At 40.7% G+C, this 17648-nt stretch overlaps 1 protein-coding gene across 5 annotated transcripts in view; it reads right to left on the bottom strand.

The window, feature by feature from the left end:
- The window catches only part of pld1b (phospholipase D1b), a 33596-nt gene extending 16368 nt beyond the window's left edge, over positions 1–17228 (bottom strand). The window contains exons 1-3 of one of the 5 annotated variants that reach the window (XM_018679190.2): positions 17131–17228; positions 373–543; positions 122–285 (exon numbers count right to left, since the gene is read on the bottom strand). In XM_018679190.2, coding sequence (XP_018534706.1) covers positions 122–285; positions 373–508 — 300 coding nt within the window. In that variant the 5' untranslated portion in view covers positions 509–543; positions 17131–17228. Of the gene's footprint in view, positions 1–121; positions 286–372; positions 544–5568; positions 5862–15513; positions 15638–16535; positions 16558–17130 lie in introns of those variants that run through there. The other 4 variants (XM_051066944.1, XM_018679191.2, XM_018679192.2 and 1 more) reach the window with 4 other exon arrangements.
- Positions 17229–17648: the final 420 nt, after the last annotated feature.

The following is a 17648-nucleotide window of genomic DNA, read 5'->3' as shown; positions in this document are numbered from 1 at the left end:
TTAAACCTGTTTGACATCTGTGAGAATTTGAGAACGGCAATGAGACTGATTTCAGAGCAACCAGAGCAGACGAGTCCTCTAAGAGTATTTGGGGAAAGAGGTGTGAGGGAGGCGTGTGCACCTTGTTGACACTCCTCTGGTTGGAGACGTTGAAGCGGTCCTGAGCTGAGGTGAACCGCTCCACCTCCAGGATCTTGGCAGTGATCGGAGAGGACAGGAAGACTTTGGCCTCGGGCTCCTTGAAAGCCACAGTGTGGTAGATCGCCGTGAAAGGCAGATGGTCTGCTGGAGGAAAACACGATACACCAGATATCACATGAAGACAAACACACGTACAAGAATACGCAGTGACAGCTGATGAACTCTACACACCTGTGGAGCTGGTGTCTGTCGTGTCGTACTCTCCATCTCCCAAGTCGAGCTCGCGGGTGTCCAGCTTCTCCATGATGTTGGTCATATCATTGGCAACCAGCTGCAGGGTGCTGGAGGTCTGCTCGTGCTGCGACATTATGGTTAGCACTCAGTTTGGAGCCTGGGGCTCACCTGGAGAGACAGGTAAGGAGAGGAAGGGGGTGTTAGGTTTATCAAACTGAATCATCCTTCCTGGTTTCCTGTGTTCACCCAGGTTCAAGTTTTGGCACAGGACAACCAGACGAACCTAAACTTCCTCTCCACAGCTCTTTCACGTTGTAAGAAAACAACGAATCCAACCCAGAGTTTAACCTGAAGCAACGTTTCACCACAGAGTGAATGTGTAACTGTCAACTGCTCATGCACAGATAAGGAAGTTGAGGGTTTCACTTGTTCATTAACTACGGCAAGATGACTGACATTAAAGCCTCTGAAACCCATTTGTGGTCGTGCATGAATATACTTTTTTCAGCCAAACATTCAAATTAGAGATTTCATTTTTTGTCTCTGCTCCTCTCGCTGGTTTTGAGAAGCTGGGTTTCTGTTTTAAAAACGGAGAATTCATGCATCAGAATTTAGAAACATCACATTTAGGATTGGACGATATGATCTTAAAATAAATTAATCTTATTATCTAGCTACGAGATTACTGTCAAAACAATCACTTTGGTCATTAAATATATGGACTGTCTTGTCTGATGTTGCACCACGTTTTCCTTGAAGTATAATAAGCTTAAATGTCTTCTGACTAGAGCATCTGAAACCCTACTACTACCCTAAGATGCAACACACTCGGCCGAGTCTCCACATAAACTCTGAGGCACCTGTAGCTGCTCCTTTCTGATTGGCTCTGGGGGGTTTACCGCATCATCATCATCTTTATCTCCGTGTTTCAGCATTTCTCCTCACATTCATGTTTCTGGGTCACTTTATGTGAAATCCCTCCAGTCAATCCTCTTCATTCATGAGTGCATACACATGACCTGTTTTCACACTCCCACACACACACACTTCTAATGAGGAATGTGGCTAAAAAGGCCTCTGCTTCCTGTGCTTCTCCTCTGCTAATCCTGTTGTTTGGATTAGTGTCTCATCTGATGTGATCTGAGGCTGCGAGGAGGGAGAGAGAGATGGATGGACGGGCTGCAGGTTGTGAGGATAAAAGAGAAACGTAGAGAGGGAAGGAAAGATGGACGGAGGGGAGATTTTTAGAGACAACGGACGTGCATCAGAAAGACAAAGAGACCAAGAGGGTGCTTGTTTTCTATGAAACTTCTATGAACCAAAAAAAGAAGTTTTGGTTCTTTAAAAAAGTTCAGCATTGGTTTCAGTGTGGTCTGTCTGCTTTCACTTCCTCCACCAGGTGACACCCCCACCAACCACAAGTCGATATGCACCAAACAGGTTCCTTTAACGGCTATTACTAGCTACCTAATTAACCCACAATTTAACAACACAACTTATACACTAATCATCTAACCTGAAAAAACAGCATCAGTTTTTAAAGGAAATTTGAAACAATGTTTGAAATATCTCCGATTTAAACTCTGAATATTGACTATTTTTACACTTCCTACACAGTAAATTATCAAATAAAAGTAGCTACTCAAATAATATTGTAGTATGAACAAATACCAATAAAGGTCAAGTACAACAAAATAATGTCAAAGGAGGGCAGCAGTTATACAGTTAATGTATATTCCTATACTCATCCCTCTCCTTCTCTAGGTTTCTCTTTTAAAAGAGAAAATTTTGCTTCTTCTTTACCATTTTTCAGCCTTGTGATGCTGCTGTCGGCACTTCCCGCACAGATATTTCACATTAAAAGTCAAACAGATCCTGATAAATCTCTTGAGTTTTTAAAAAGCAGCAAATTAACGGCAAAGCTGAAGTGTTTGGAATTTATCAAGACACCTGCAGGTAAACATGGAGGAGATGTTCAAGCAGAAGATCAGACTAAAATGTGATTAAATACACAGCACTCATACAACAACAACAAGACCTTCAGGTATGTTTCAAATGTAATCCTTTGCCTAATATCAGCCTCTGTAGCTGACGTAAATAAAAGCCATTACTTTCGAATTCATGATGTCTACAAAATTGCCCACAAAAGCTTTTAACAACCCTCAGAGCATCATGAAATATTAAACCTTCCCCCTGAATCCAGAGCGATAAAATTCTTAGGGTTGATATAATGTGAGCTCTGGGATACAGCCCAACTTTTAAATAAAACATTTCCAAAAAAGAAAAGTGAATAACAGCACTTGATGACATTTTTCTGTTGTTATGGTTATTATACTGTTCAGGTTTCCAACCATATTTTCGCTAGTGATCCGTTAATATGAAGCAGTGTCGCCTTAAAACACCTAATATTATTTGTCTACTTTTTGAAGAAGAAAAACTACGGTGTTCTGCAAGAAAGGCAAAGACTGGAGTAAAATAAATATAATTGTTTCTTATTTTCTACCTCTGCAATCATCTCATGACTGACTAAATTCATCTTATGAGTCCTTGTATGATCCCCAATAATCAATCGTAAAACAAACTGTATTGTCCTTGACCCTAGGCACTATTGAGCAAACTGTTTCTCAGTGCAAACTCAAACAAATCAGATGCAAATACAGCAGACTTTACTGTACTCCCATGGTGCCACGAACACATTTGGTGCAAAAACAAACATACAAAAACACACAAAGTACAGTATACACAGCCTGTAGTATGGAAACCATCCACAAGATTAAGATCCTGTGTGTGTCTGTTTGTATTGAAACTACGTGAGAGGGGAAAGTGTGTGAAAGTGCGTCTGAGGTGTGTCCAAGGCTGTTTTAACAATGGCTCCCAGAGGAACCTGTGACACCGGGGATTAAAAGATAAAATTATTCAGCAAGAATAAAAACAAAGGAGGGGAACTGGGACATAAAGAAGCAGCTGAAGTGAAGAAAACCTGGTCAGCGCTGAGCGTAAAACTGAGATTAAACAGATTAAAACAAAGCAGCTGGAGGTGGGAGTGTGTGAAACAGGTTAGCTGTCTCACTGCTTATATTCATGGCTTATGTTTCACTGTGATAAAGTCTTTGCAGAAAGTAGCACAGCTTCGGTTACACTCCACTGTAACATGCTCATACACTCTTGTGTCTTTTGTCTGCGAGGGAATAATGTTATCAGGACTAAAAATCGCACAAAAACACAAACCTGACCCGATAATACAAATATGAGCTGGATTTGGAAATGACAGAACTCAAGAGGTGAAACTTTTTGGCTAGGTGGAATTTAAGGCATGTTTTAGGTTACAACGATCCTGTAAACACTGCCTGATAATGTTATACACTAAGTATTTTTTTTGCCTTTATTAGATACTTCAGAGTATAGCTGAGGGCGGAGAGGAAATCAATCACAAGAAATCCTCTCATTTTAAAGCTTATATCTATAAAGTGTACTCATAACACATGGTGCGTATATGGAGAGATGATAAATAATGACATTAAAGTGCTGTTAAACTTCCCTCAATAGAGAAAAACTGTAGTTTACTTTGCTTATGTTGCCTTAAGTATTTACTTTTACCTCTTCCTAAAGGTTTTTATCCAGTAAAAACTGGCTTTCTTTTTTTAAAAGTATGCTATAAACAAGTTTCTATTTAGATTGAGTGTTTCAACAAACATCGTGTGCATTCTGTACTTCCTTCCACATAAAATATTTGCAATGCTGATGTTCTGCACCATGTTTATTTGTGAGTGTCACAGCAGGTTGTGAGGCAGGAACAAAATTATGTTTCTGTTTTGTGTAGTTTCAAACTCATGTATTTTATTTATTAGTGAGGCGGAACATTCATTAAGAGCAGCAGAGTCATGAGGAAGTATTTGTGGTGGATGGTTGGCGTACAAAGCACACAACGGTCACATCAGAGTCCTGTCTGCGGTTTGGGTTAAGGAAAGATGTTGGTTTTGATTTGATTTAGGTAAAAACATGTCTGAAATCACTGTGAATCTTTTCTGTATTAAACCAGACCACTAACCTTAACCAGGTGCCTTTGGAATATAATAATAATAATAATAATAATAATAACACCTCTGAGGGAAAAATACCCCACATACTGCATTTAAAATCCCATTTAAGTAAATGTACACAAGCTCAAGCTGAGAAGAAGCTGCTTAAGTGTAATATTTGAGTAAATATACTCCAGGATAAATCCTGTCTATTTAAGGATGTTTTCAGAGGCTGGGAGCTGGATCTATGGGACTCAAATCAAACTGAGGAAATTGAGCTTGAAGGTTTGTTATTAACCTTGGAAATAACAAAAAAAGACATTTTTAGATGATTAATGCAGGAAGTGGTGTTTGTGCATTATGCCCAGCCCAGTGAAGAGCACTCACATTAATTGGGTACAGTGTGGACCATCAACCACCCCCCCCCACCCCACCCCGCTGCATCACTCGCCAGCCAGGTGGCAAGCTGTTGAGACCACACACACTCTCTCACACACACACACACACAAAATCCCATGCACTCAGGTTGATTCAGGCACAAAATCCCCTTTCTTCTTCTGTTCTTTAACTCCTGTAACTTCTCATTTTCTCACACAGCACTTCCTGCTCCAGAGGCAAGGGATCATGGGTAATCATGGGTATGAATTTAAAAAATATTGGACAGTGTATAATTATTTTTTTTTTTACTTTAACTCTCAATTAAAAACACTTAAATTAGCCTTAAAATGCACTGTACGTCTAAAGAGAGTAACCATTATTTTCAACGTCAAATGTCTTATTTTATCTGACAAACAGTCTAAAACTCAAAGATATTTAATTTATTATTAAATATTACACAGACAGTTTTTGAATGCGCACATTTGAGAAGCTGCAACCATAAAATATTTGTCATTTTGGCTTTAAATTATTATTAAATTACCAAAACAGTCACTAATTAAGTTTCTGTTAATCAGCTAATCGTTGCAGCTCCACTTTAAGATCTGATACCTTGGTTTTTTGATACTTTACAAACTAAAAGATGCTTGATTGATAATAAAAGAATTAGTTTCTTGCAGTAGCATTTGGCAGCCTGTGTGGAAACTGGAAACCACTGTATTATTACCATTGTATTAGTATTTTTCTTGCACACAAATACACACCAGAAAGAAGCTCTACAGTGTGGGCAACCACTGACCTGAGCCTGCAGAGGCTGAGGGAAGCCCTTCATCATCATCATCATCACCATCATCCCGTCTTCACTTCCCTAAATTGTCTCTCCGTCAGAAAACAAACTCCCTCAAAACAAAACTAGAAGCTGTTGCTCCTCTTCCTCTCTTCTTCTTTTTCTTTAAATCTTCACAGACACACAATCTCCCTACTCTCTACAGCTCTCTCTCTCTCACACACACACTCTCTCATACTCACACACATGCACACACACACATTCACAGAGCCCTGACAGTCAGCCTGGGAGGTCGAAAGCCGAGTGAGGCGACAGACTCAGGCGGCGGTGGAGAAGACTCGGGCCGGGGCGGGACACAGCAGGGAGGGAGGACATGCTATTGGCCTGAGGGGGGATTCAGGAGCCAATGAGAGGGTGTGTGTGTTGTGTGTGTGTGTGTGTGTGTGTGTGTGTGTGTACCTGTCTGTGTTAAAGGGGCAACTCATCCGGGTTTACCCTGAGCATGAGAACACACAGAGAAGGAGTTGTTGGCTCTGTACAGTTTAGCCAAAACATATGTATATGACTCTAAACATCATTCTCAGTCATTAAAGGAACAGTTCAACTTTTCAGATACAGTGCATGCACTAAATATGAAGCCAGAGACAGCAGCTGGTCAGTTTAGTCTGCCTCTGTCAGACAATAAACAAGACAAGATCGGGAGAGACTAGAGCATATGGCTGGACTGCTTCATATTTGCATTCTGCCTATAGGTAGTCAGTTTCAGGCCTTTATCTGTTTGCTTGGTGCCATACCCCTACACAATTCCCAATAAAGCTGTTCTCATTTACATGTTTGTCTGTTGTCAGACAACGGATTAAGTCTGAAACAGTGACTGAAACATGGTCCAAAAAGATGACAACGGTTATTTCCAAGCTGCTGCTAAAATCCTGATTTTTTAACCGGACTCTTCAGCAGACACAGGTTAAAAATAACCGCTGTGCTGGGATTTCAGCTGTATTTACTTGTAAATTGAGTCAGAGAGAAAGTTAGAAGCTCATTAATGTTTAATTAAATGAGACGCATAGAGAGGTGTGTCTCCAGAGGGAAAGCCCGACCTCACAGGGCAATACTGGCTAAGAAACTGGCTAAGGTTTGTCCAAAAAGTCACTAAATGGGTCTGAAAAGTTGGTAAATGCTGCAAGAAGGGTGCTAAGTCGGCAACACTGCCTGTAAAATCCTCAGGTGGGAAATTATGTGTGTTGATAGGGCTGGTACCGCCAAAGAGTTCATCTCCTAACACCTCTAAAGCTCTCTAATTGATGGGTGGAGGTATGTGCCAGACTATTTCTTGGCTGGGAGAATAAATGCCACCACATTCAAATGTTCAACCTGACACCAAAGGCACAAGGCTGGAAGTGCATGAAGTAGCACAAAAAAGCATAGAATATATATATATTTTTAAAGGGAGAAAGATAGAGAAGGATCCAGAGAGAAAGAGCATTATCAGGTGAGTAAAGCAAAGACAGGTCTAAAGGCAATTTTTGAAGACAGAGAGAGATTCTGCTGATCGATTTGGTAAGAGTTTGTGTTTCTGTCCAACTGAAAACCAGACACGCTTTTGCATTTCTGGACCATCTGCAGAGATTTTACCGTGCATGCTGGCATCACCACCACAGAGGTAGTCAAGACCTAGCTTCATGCCAAGCTAAGCTAACAAGCTCCTGGCTCCAGCTTAATTTTGCACAGTGGTTTTCAGCATCTCATCTGACTCTTGGCAAAGTGAGCAAATAAGCATATTTCCATAATGTCCCTTTGAGCTAATCTGCTTCACTGTAAATCAATCTGAAAGTCCATTAATTGATTAGTCTGCCAAATGTCGTAAAATAGCGGGAAAAATGGCCGTTACAAATTCCAAAACCTCAAGGTGACATCTACAAATTGCTTGTTTTGTCCAACCAACAGGCAAAAAGCCAAATATATTCATTTTACTATCACAGAGGACGGAGAAAAGCAGCTCTCAAGAGACCTGGAGCTTATTTGTTGCAGTTCACACAGCCACCAGTAGGAGTCACAGATTAATTCATTCACCGTATGCTAACGGGTTAGGCTACATGCTCCTCTAAAGTGTGGAAAGAATCCCGGGTACGTTTTAAAATTGGGTGTAACACGCTGCAGTCAGTATCATGACATAAGTTCACGACGCACACCTGTACAGGTTGAATGCTCCTGTGCGTAAACTTTGTTGTAAGAAACAGGCTGAACCAGTATGAATTTCTTGAAAGTGTGTGTGTGTGTGTGTGTGTGTGTGTGTGTGTGTATGAAGGCCTGAGCGGCTCCCCACCCTGAGACAAGCTGGCCAACATGACTCATTGTTGACATTCCAGAGAAGGACTAAAGCATTCAGACTCCCACCCACATGTTATCACTGTGACACACACACACACACACAGAAAGCTTTCACACTACCAACTGAAGAAAATGGGTTGAAAGGATTGTGCTTGCAGCCATATGTTAAATTGTAACTTTTCTCTATGGAGTTTGGTACATGTCGTAGGAGGGGGAGTAGCTCCTGCCCTCAAACTACAAATCATTTCCTAAAAATTACTCATTTATACACTCTGCACACTTATTCCTCCACTTCACTTCAGAATTTCAGTCCCTCAAATAAATAATTAATCCCATAAAATTATTAAATCGTGTTCTTGCCTTTGTCAATTTGCTTCCTGCTGCCTCTCTTACGCATCCAACCAAAGTCAGAGCAGAGGGATGTTGTATGAAATAATTTGTAATTTTTATTTTTGACAGAATGATTTATCAAAGGTTTTACAACAAGGATTATCACTAAGCTAGGTACTGAACTTCGGTTCTTTTATGGCACCAACCAAAATGCTACCCAGTATAGAACGATGCTTTGTTTTTATGTGCCAAGTTTCCATACCAAGGAGTAAATCACATGATCAAGATCTGATAATGCTGCCAGTGGCTAGCTGTAACGTTACATGCGGTAAAGGCATGCAGGAAAAATACTTGCGTGGTTACGCCCACAGACGCGGTTCACGTGTATCTCTGTTGTGAACTGCAGTGTGTGTTGAAGTGGTTAAAAAAATGTGACTGAGGTCAAAAGTGTGTCTCCATTTTAGCAAGACTGATGCCAATAGAGCACGATGCAAAAAGGACATCGTTGCTAAGGCAGCACGAGCAATTTGATGAAGCATTTGAACGTGCACAGAATCAGTTCTTTTGCACTGAAAATGATATGTTGTGTATTTTTTATGTTAGAAAACTGCTTTGAGTGGAAAAATGCCAAAGCTGAGAAATAAAACTCCATAGATTCATGTATCTTCGTCAATGATTGATAAATGTATCGAATAGTCACGTATCAGTTAATTCTTCGTAGTAAATTCATTAATGATACATAATTATTTTTATCGTTTTTTGTCATTTCATTTTATGTCACATTGCATCTCCTTGTAGTCATTTTGTGTCTGTTTTTAGTCATATTACATCTCTTTGTGGTAGTTTTGCATATGATAGACTTTACAATATGAAATGTTGACAGTCACTGCCTGTTGTCCTTATACAAACAGGCGAACCACCTTTCACCTACTGACTCTGGTAGGCAGGGGCACACCTGGAGGAAGGAAAGCAATCTCCCATATGACATGAAAACCACTTAGCAGACTCTTGAAACCTGTGTCAGTCTATCACAGTGAACACTTCCATTACTGCTACATGTTAATGTAGCTTAAGTGCAGATTGAAACGCTCTGTATTAATGCAGATCCAACGTTCACTGTGATGAATTTTACCTTCTCATGCAAGTTTTAACAGATTCTGCCACTGGGGTTCATGGATTTCAGACTTTCTAACGACACGAGTGCAGCTTTAGTTTTACAAGTACAGTGTGAGATGCTGGGAGCTCTTCACCAGCACATTATTGAGTTTCATCACTCAACTGGTGAGGATATACATGAATAAAAAGCTCATTTTTAGGCTTGAATTTTCTTTCAAATCTTTCTCTCCAGAGATGCCTCATGAGCTGCAGACCGGAGATTTTGCAGAGCACAGGAAGAAGCTAAATTCACAGGACCATGTGAAATACTTTACCACCTGGGAAAAATACTCCAGCATCTCAGAAAATCTAAGTTAGAGGAGTAATTATTATAGTTTTGATAAATCTGATCTCAAAGTGCATGAAAAATGTCTAAAAACACGGCACACGTGATTGAAATTAAATGCATCTCAAAAATAAAATAAACAAGACTACATAAGAAGGACAACACTTGGTTTAATTAAAAGGTGCATGGACAATACGTTAATTTTACAAATTGAGATAATAAAGATAATGAATGAAGCTGTATGGCTCCTGCACAGCACTCTCTGCCATTTCCTCCCCCTTCCTAATCAATACTGTGTATCATCTTGTCTTTGTAATGCTGCTCGTTACGAAGCAATCAGCACCATCATTACCCTTAATCTTGATGACTGCTCCTGGCTAATCTTACAGCGCCCAGGCCATTAAAGATACTCAGCTTGTCCTGTGGTTTTGTTTGGTTTTCCTCTTCTTAACGGTTTCCAATTTGCTTTTTTAATTGTTTATCAAACATGAGCTACTTTTCTTCCAACATGTCATTTTTGGAAACTAGAGCCTCTTCTCAGTCCACAACAATGAGGTGGTTAGGTCATTTCCCTTCAACACAAACTGCTTTTCATCTTAATACGTGTGTGGTATTGTGTCTCTGCAGCAGCAGGATGGCAGGAGGCCAGTGTCGGTATGACTCAGGGAAAAAGTGATGATCACACATTGGCTCAAACAGCCTCTCAAATCCCCTAAAATATGACTGGACAGACCTGACTGGCCATGTAAAATCCAAAACAATGTCTCTAATGCAGGGTGATGGCAGGTGAGAGTCATTAACCACACTCTGAAGACACAATGTGACGCTGCCACCTACTGTTCACCTTCAGTTACTGCATCTACCATTCACTATGATAAAAATACATGTTTCTCAACCATACATCCATCAGTCGTTGCTTGGGGGGTATGTGGAACAACTGTAGCTCAATTACCACACAATGAGTTGCATTTAACTCCTGAAAACCACCTGTTGTGAATGTATGAATAATACATGGTGGAAACAGTTAACTAAAGTAATGTATAAATGGTTAAAATAGACAAATAAAAGCACTATGGAAGAAGCAGACGTACTGAGCCTCATGTTTCAACCTCTTAATAGTTAAAACATTTTTCTTTCAACATTTGTCCTTGAGTCAGAGAAACATTGCAACAAACTTCCCCCCAAACATCTCAAAATAATACAACAGAACTGAAACTAAAAGTGCATTAAAATTACTGTAACCCCTCTGTAAAACAGTTTTGAAATGTAACTGCTGAACGTGACTTTAAACCTCACAAGAGAGGAATAAAATATAATATATATATAATATAAATGTAGGAAAACACTCCCTGCATCAAAAACAAATAAGTGAATTATAATGAAACTGCAGGATTACATTTTAAAAGGCTTTTACATTAAATTCAACTTTGCCCACCATCACACCACTCATTTACTTTCATTTCTAATTTTCAACTTTTAATCACATAACAAATCATTTAAATTCCTTTACAAACTGAACTGAAAATCAGCAATGACAACAATTTAACACCTTTGCTCCAACTAAAAGTTCAGAGAGTAAGCTTCCGCGCTTGAATGAAAACCTTGTATTTCCAGTTTTGGGGAGTGTCACACTTTCAGAGCGAGGGAAGAGTAAAAGGAAGAAAGAGCGAGGGAAGAGACAAGGAACACAGAACGAAAGAGGCGTTAATAAAAAAGTAGATGTGCAATATTTCCCTCTGGAGGAAAACTAGAAAGTCCAAAACATCTGAACTCTACTGCAGAGAATGCTCGAGTTAATTAATCCTCATCACTGCAGGAGCAAAGCTACTTACTGGAACCAACATCTCATATCTAGCTCTCACGCCTGTTTTGGAGAGCTCCGTCCACAATACTGTTGCATAATTATCCTGTTTCATAAGTGTGTGTGCATGTAAAACTCCTACATTACAGCAGTATGAAGTAATTCTAAGAAAACAGAACCTGCATCTCAGGCTTCCTTTAATGGTTTCCAGTGTTTTTACTGTGTCCAGCAGCTGTTCCATATCTCCAGGCTGAACACAGACAGTTTGATGAATACAGCCTGACATCATCCAGTAACTGTTTGCAACACACTTCCTCTTTTTTCTGTAAATGTGTGTATTACTGTGTGTGTGCGTCAGGGCTGGGTGAAGGTCAGGTAACAGATATGTGATTTCTATCCGGCTCTTTCAACAAGACTCCTCAGTATCTTACTCACCATCGGATGATCACAATCTCCTGAGCCACATCCACAGCATGTCTCTGTTGAGACCACTTCACCAGCCAAACCAGTGGCACAACAACTGACTGTGTGTGAGCCCAATTTACTAAGACATTTTAGGCATTCAGCTGACAACTCCCACAACATCCCAAATCACCATTATGAGCAGCAGGAGGAAGCTCATGTGTTGTTTTAACAGCAGCTCAGTTCACATTTAGCATTTTGTTCCACTAACAAAACAGATAACTGTTATTTGCACATATCCAAAAACCTACTGAAGCCTTTCATAGTATTTAAAAATAGGCATGTGCCTTCTTCCGTCCAGAAATATAGGCTTCCCTTTTCGCCATGCATCTCTACCCCAGCCTTGCAAACTGTTGTCTAGTTGGTTTGCATAGAGCTGAACCGCAAACTGCCATAAAAAAAAGGAAATGCACCTTCCAAATGCACTGTTCACATGTCCAAAAAATGCTCTCAAAACCTGAATAATATCAGCATATCCTACATGTCTTAATCGGGAAATGCTCAGTTCAGAATCAAATGTGGAATATCCAAACAGAGTGTGTTTACAAATGCTGTCATATTCTGAATTATAGTGGAATATCAGCCCCCGTGCCAACATCTGCACCGACGCAACGCCATCAAACCCGCTCTGACCTCTGACCCCTGAGCACTCCTTGCATCAGATTAGCCAAACTGATGAAAAGACTGTAAAGACAGAAGGCTCTAACACTTACAATGACTCGTAGAAATAGAAGATTCATGTCTGTGGAGTCGTCAGGAAACCAGATGCTTTTGGTGTTTTACACTGTCCAAGCAAAACTGGACTGTTCCTACAGAAGCAGGAGAATTTACAAAGACCTACAGCTGATTTTCCACCACCTCAGATTACTAAACAGCTTGCATTTTCATACTATATGTAAATGGGGGCTTGGTGTGCATGTAAACGCACAGGTGAGCAGAATTTTTATTTAGCCAGGCAAGTGTTTGTTGTCGTGTTGAAATGACAAAGAACTCAAAGTCTTATGCGTCTTTTGAACATGTGTCCTTATATTCCCCTTTTTCTAACACACACACATCTACACACTCATACACTGTTAGCCGTGAGTCATTCCTGCATACTGCGACATCAAAACACAGACCTTAAGTCAACCCATCAAAATGATTTAACAAGACAGTGAGCTGGATTGTCTGTTCCTATCCATCCCACTGGGCTCAAGTTGTATTAATCCTCAATAAAATAACATAAATGTGTAATTTTATGATCACGGCACAGAAAAAATAAGCACATGATTTGATAAATATACACAGCGCACCTCAGTATACAGTCCTGTGCATGCTCAGCCATTTGAGCTCAGCCATGTTTACTAGTTTCTAGGAGATGCTGGATTATACCAGGCGCTGCAGGTAGTTTGTCTTCTGCTGTTTAACACCTGCAGCAAATAATAAACCTGTTGCTAAGCATGAGGCAGATCCTGATCCAGATTTTAAAGGTTTGCTCATGGTGGAGCGCTAGATTCAACATCATATAGGACTATATAAATACGTCCCTGGGAATCTACTTTGTCCTGAAAGAAAACATAAATATTGCTCGAGTAACCGCAGCCACTCCATCTCCTGACATGATGAAGATAAGTGTGAGATGTGAGGGAATTAATTGAGCGGCCCTTTTATCCAGAGGGAAGGGCTTCGGCGTGTTACTGAGAGTTAATTTAACACGACACGCAGCTGCAGTGAAGATCAAACTCGTGACCTTTCAGCTACACAGTAATCTCTTTAACCCTGAGACGGACTGTCACATCGAGGTGAGAAATGGGAATTTCAGCAGCAAACTACAGCAGCAAAAAGTATGTGGACACATGTATCTTTATAACTGGTCTGTGTCTGTTTATCCCCTTCGAAGCTGCAGCACAGTGATATTTTAGACAATAATTTGCTTCCGACTTTGTGTCAACAGTCCGTGTTTGTCCCTCTCTTGTTTCAACATTTACCCTGTCCACAAAGCCAGCACCATTCCCAGTCTGCTGCAGAAGAACTTGACTGTCCTGCACTGAGCCTTGACCTCAACCCCACCCCGTCCAACACCTCCAGGACGACCTGGACTGTGATCCAGACCTTATCAGTCAACATCAGGGCTGGACCTCACTAATGCTCTTGTGTCTGAATTGGAGCAAATCCCTGCAGCAGCTTCAGGGCTGGAAGAGTGGAGGCTTTTAGAGCTGCATGTTAATGCCTGCTGTGTTACAGTCCTTTTCAGACTTTTTATTTGTACTTTTCCATCAAATTTGAAGGATTAAAGGCCCCTTAGTCTTTCATTAATCACCTGCCGCTTTCTGGTGAGAGAAGAGTTTGTAAGAGGCTTTACCAGCTTCTCCTACAGTTTGCATTTTGCAGACTTTTCATGGATTTGAGCCTCTGCTGCTGCTGCTGCTTCTGAGGTGGTATCTTATTGTCTTGTCTTTGTTTCCGCGTGTCACAGCATTTTTCTGCTGATAATGTTGATTAAACGCTCGACCTCTCCCACCGCGCCCACTGCTCCTTGAGCTTTCCTTTCTCCTATCTGTGTGTGTGTTGGCTGCAAAAGCAAAGACACACCCACAAAGTCAATTAAGCACTCCCATGCTGCCGACTGTGTTTGCTGGAAGAGCTATCACAAAAATAAACAATCACACACACACAAAGTACAGTATCCTACCTATGCATAACACTTCCAGAGCCAAGCCCATTAGTTAGTCTCCACTGGAGTGAGGAAGTGAGTCAACCTTTCCCTATTGAGTTCATGACAAAAAAAAAGACACACAAACACTGGAAGAGCAGGTCTTTCTAAAACACACTCTCTATCACACACACAACAAACAAAATAACACAAATAAGCAGCAAGATCCTCAGGAAAAGAGCAAAAATGTAATTTTAGTCCCTTTCTTCCTCTGTGTTCTTTCTTCACATGTCGTGTCTAGACTTCCTGTCTGTCGTCATATTACAACAATCTCTTCATACCCCCAGAACCAGCCATGTGGTTACCTCACAAGTCTTGCAGCAGCAGGACAGCAGCATTGCAACACAACTCAAAAGGGACTTCCTGCAAACTGACAGATGAAAGGCTTCAAGGTCTGGAGAGTCATGAAACTCAAATGGTTGGGGGGCCCATTGGCAAAATGAGACTCACAAAGACCACACAAAGATTAAAAATGATCAAAAATGACTACAAACAGACATAGAATGACTAAAAATGACCATACACACACACAAAATGATCACAAAGCACTTGAAATGACCACAAATTGACCCTGCATGACTCACAATGACCACAGAGACTCAAAATGACCAGAAAATGACCACGAATTACTCAAAATTTCCACAAGGACCTTAAACGTATCAGAAAGAGATCTGAAATGGACACACAAAGACTTAAAATGACCCAAAATAGCCATAACAGTGTTATAAAACATCTGTAAGACACAAATCTGTATAAAAATGGATTCCCAGGCTGTATTTTAGTACCACACACATATATGTTTTCGTTTGCCGCCATTTTCTTCTCTTCGAACGTTTACAGATGCTACATGTATGTTTTTGCTAATGCTACATAGCTAACGTTAGCATTAACGGCTTTACTCACCAGTCCAGAAGAAACGTTGCGAGTTCACCATCAGATTTCTTCCTTTACTCATCAAGAGCTTTCTCCCGAGGTGGAAATGTCGACAAATGTTGACACCCACAACTCTAACTTTTGCTACTGAGGCTAGCAAGCGTCCGCTACCGAAGCTAGTACGCTAAAAACTATTACCACTTCCGTTAGCATCAGTAATAATAAATACGTTTATAAAATAAAACCCTCTATCAACCGTGACTATTCTTAAGACAGTGGTCTATCATTGATCAGTAGATTAAGTGTGCGAGGATGTGGGTTAATAACCACGTCAGCTACAACATAAAGAGACAGTAAAAGGTGACACCCTGGATGACATATTGCTTCCTGGCATCCTCAGTGTTGTAGCTTCAAAAACATCAGCTGTGCTCAAAATAACAACAGAGAGACCCATAGTGACTTAAAATTGATACACAGAGACCCTAAATAGATACACAATGACTTCAAATGTCTGAAAATTACTACATATAGACACGAAATAACTTAAAATGACAATACGGGACTCGAAGGACTACAAATGACTTCTCAGGGACTCAAAAGGACTACAAATGACTTCTCAGGGACTCAAAAAAAACTACAAATGACTACCCAGGGACCCAAAGTGACTAAACAGAGACTTAAAATGACAATACAGAGACTCTAAATGACTGAAAATGTCTAATCAGAGACTAAAAATGACAATAAACAACACCTCAAACAGTTCAACAAAATACATCCTCCATAAATATCATACAATTGAATCAACACCTGTAAAAGTGAACATTATGACCTTTATGAGGAAATTAGTCTCATCATTAGTGTCATAAATCCCAATGTATTACTGAGTGTAGAGTGAAGTGCTGAGTGTTTATCATGTAGAAACAGAGAGGGAAGGAGGAAATATTCAAGACACAGAAACAGACCAAATCTCAAGAAGTGACACAGATGTTTTAAAATGGAATATAATATAATATAAATAATATTAACCAGAAAAACAGGGATTTCGCGCTCACATGAAGATTTGATCAGGTGTTGTTGGTGCTGTGTTAGCAGCAGTGTGATGGACCGGCTGATTTGGAGGAAGTGGTTTGACAGCAATCTACCCAGGAGTAAAATAAAAGGAAGAGGCCAGCGGACACACACACAGATCACAGCCGACATGCTGCTGCTGCTGCCGCTGACACACTCCTCCATACAGGTCTGACCCGTTCCCGTCCTCCTCTGGAAACCTCCGCGGACCTGCCACCAGGCCTGGGTTTGGCTCTACGGATTGATCCACACGAGGTTTCGCCCTCCCTCCCCTCCTCCCAACACATGGCTGCTCTCTGCCTCCTACACCACCGCAATCCACCGGGATGCTCTGCCCGAACACCGCAGAGGACGGATGCCTTCACATGCCAAAAAGACACCCGCAACAACACCCACTGCCTCCCGTCCCCGCATCGCCAATCAAGCGCGCAACTTTTACGCGCAAATCACCATTATAATTACGCATTTACGCGCAACACGAGCAAACTTTACCAAACAATAACACAATGAAACACACAAACGTGTTCATAAACTGAGCGGTGACTGAACAGAAACACTGAATGTGAATGTTGTTCTCACCTCCTGATGTGAACTGAAGCGACAGCAGCTGGTGGTTTGAGCGTGCGAAGAGCCCGGCGACCAAAACCACCAGGACTGTGAGCGCAGCATCAATGACTAACAACAGAACGTCCTGTGGCTGTACTTTCAAAATAAAATCCTCTCAGAAGCAGAAAAGACAAGGTTTATCCCTCTTTTTAGTTTCTATCTAAATTCATTTTAAAGTCTTATATAAAGCACTTTGAATTACCTTGTTGTTTAAAAGTGGAATACAAACAAACCAACCTTGCCTTTATCATGCCGTATTCACACATACTTTACTGATCACCCTGATCTGTCTATTCATTTGTTTTCAGTATTTCAGTATTTCAGTCATCTGTTTGGCTGTGGAACAGTCAAATGATTAACTGGAAATGTAAAATATTGACATTTTTACTCATTTGTCAGATGCTTTTCTGTGAAGTGACTTACAAGTGAGGGACAACACTGAAGCTTCAGCGCAGTAGGAGACCGTGGAGTAAGCACTGAGTACTAAATCT

This window comes from Lates calcarifer, linkage group LG24 (genome assembly GCF_001640805.2).
Source record: "Lates calcarifer isolate ASB-BC8 linkage group LG24, TLL_Latcal_v3, whole genome shotgun sequence".
Classification (NCBI taxonomy): domain Eukaryota; kingdom Metazoa; phylum Chordata; class Actinopteri; family Centropomidae; genus Lates; species Lates calcarifer.
The sequence above is the reverse complement of the archived record's forward strand: the minus strand, read 5'-3'. Positions and strand labels throughout refer to the sequence as shown.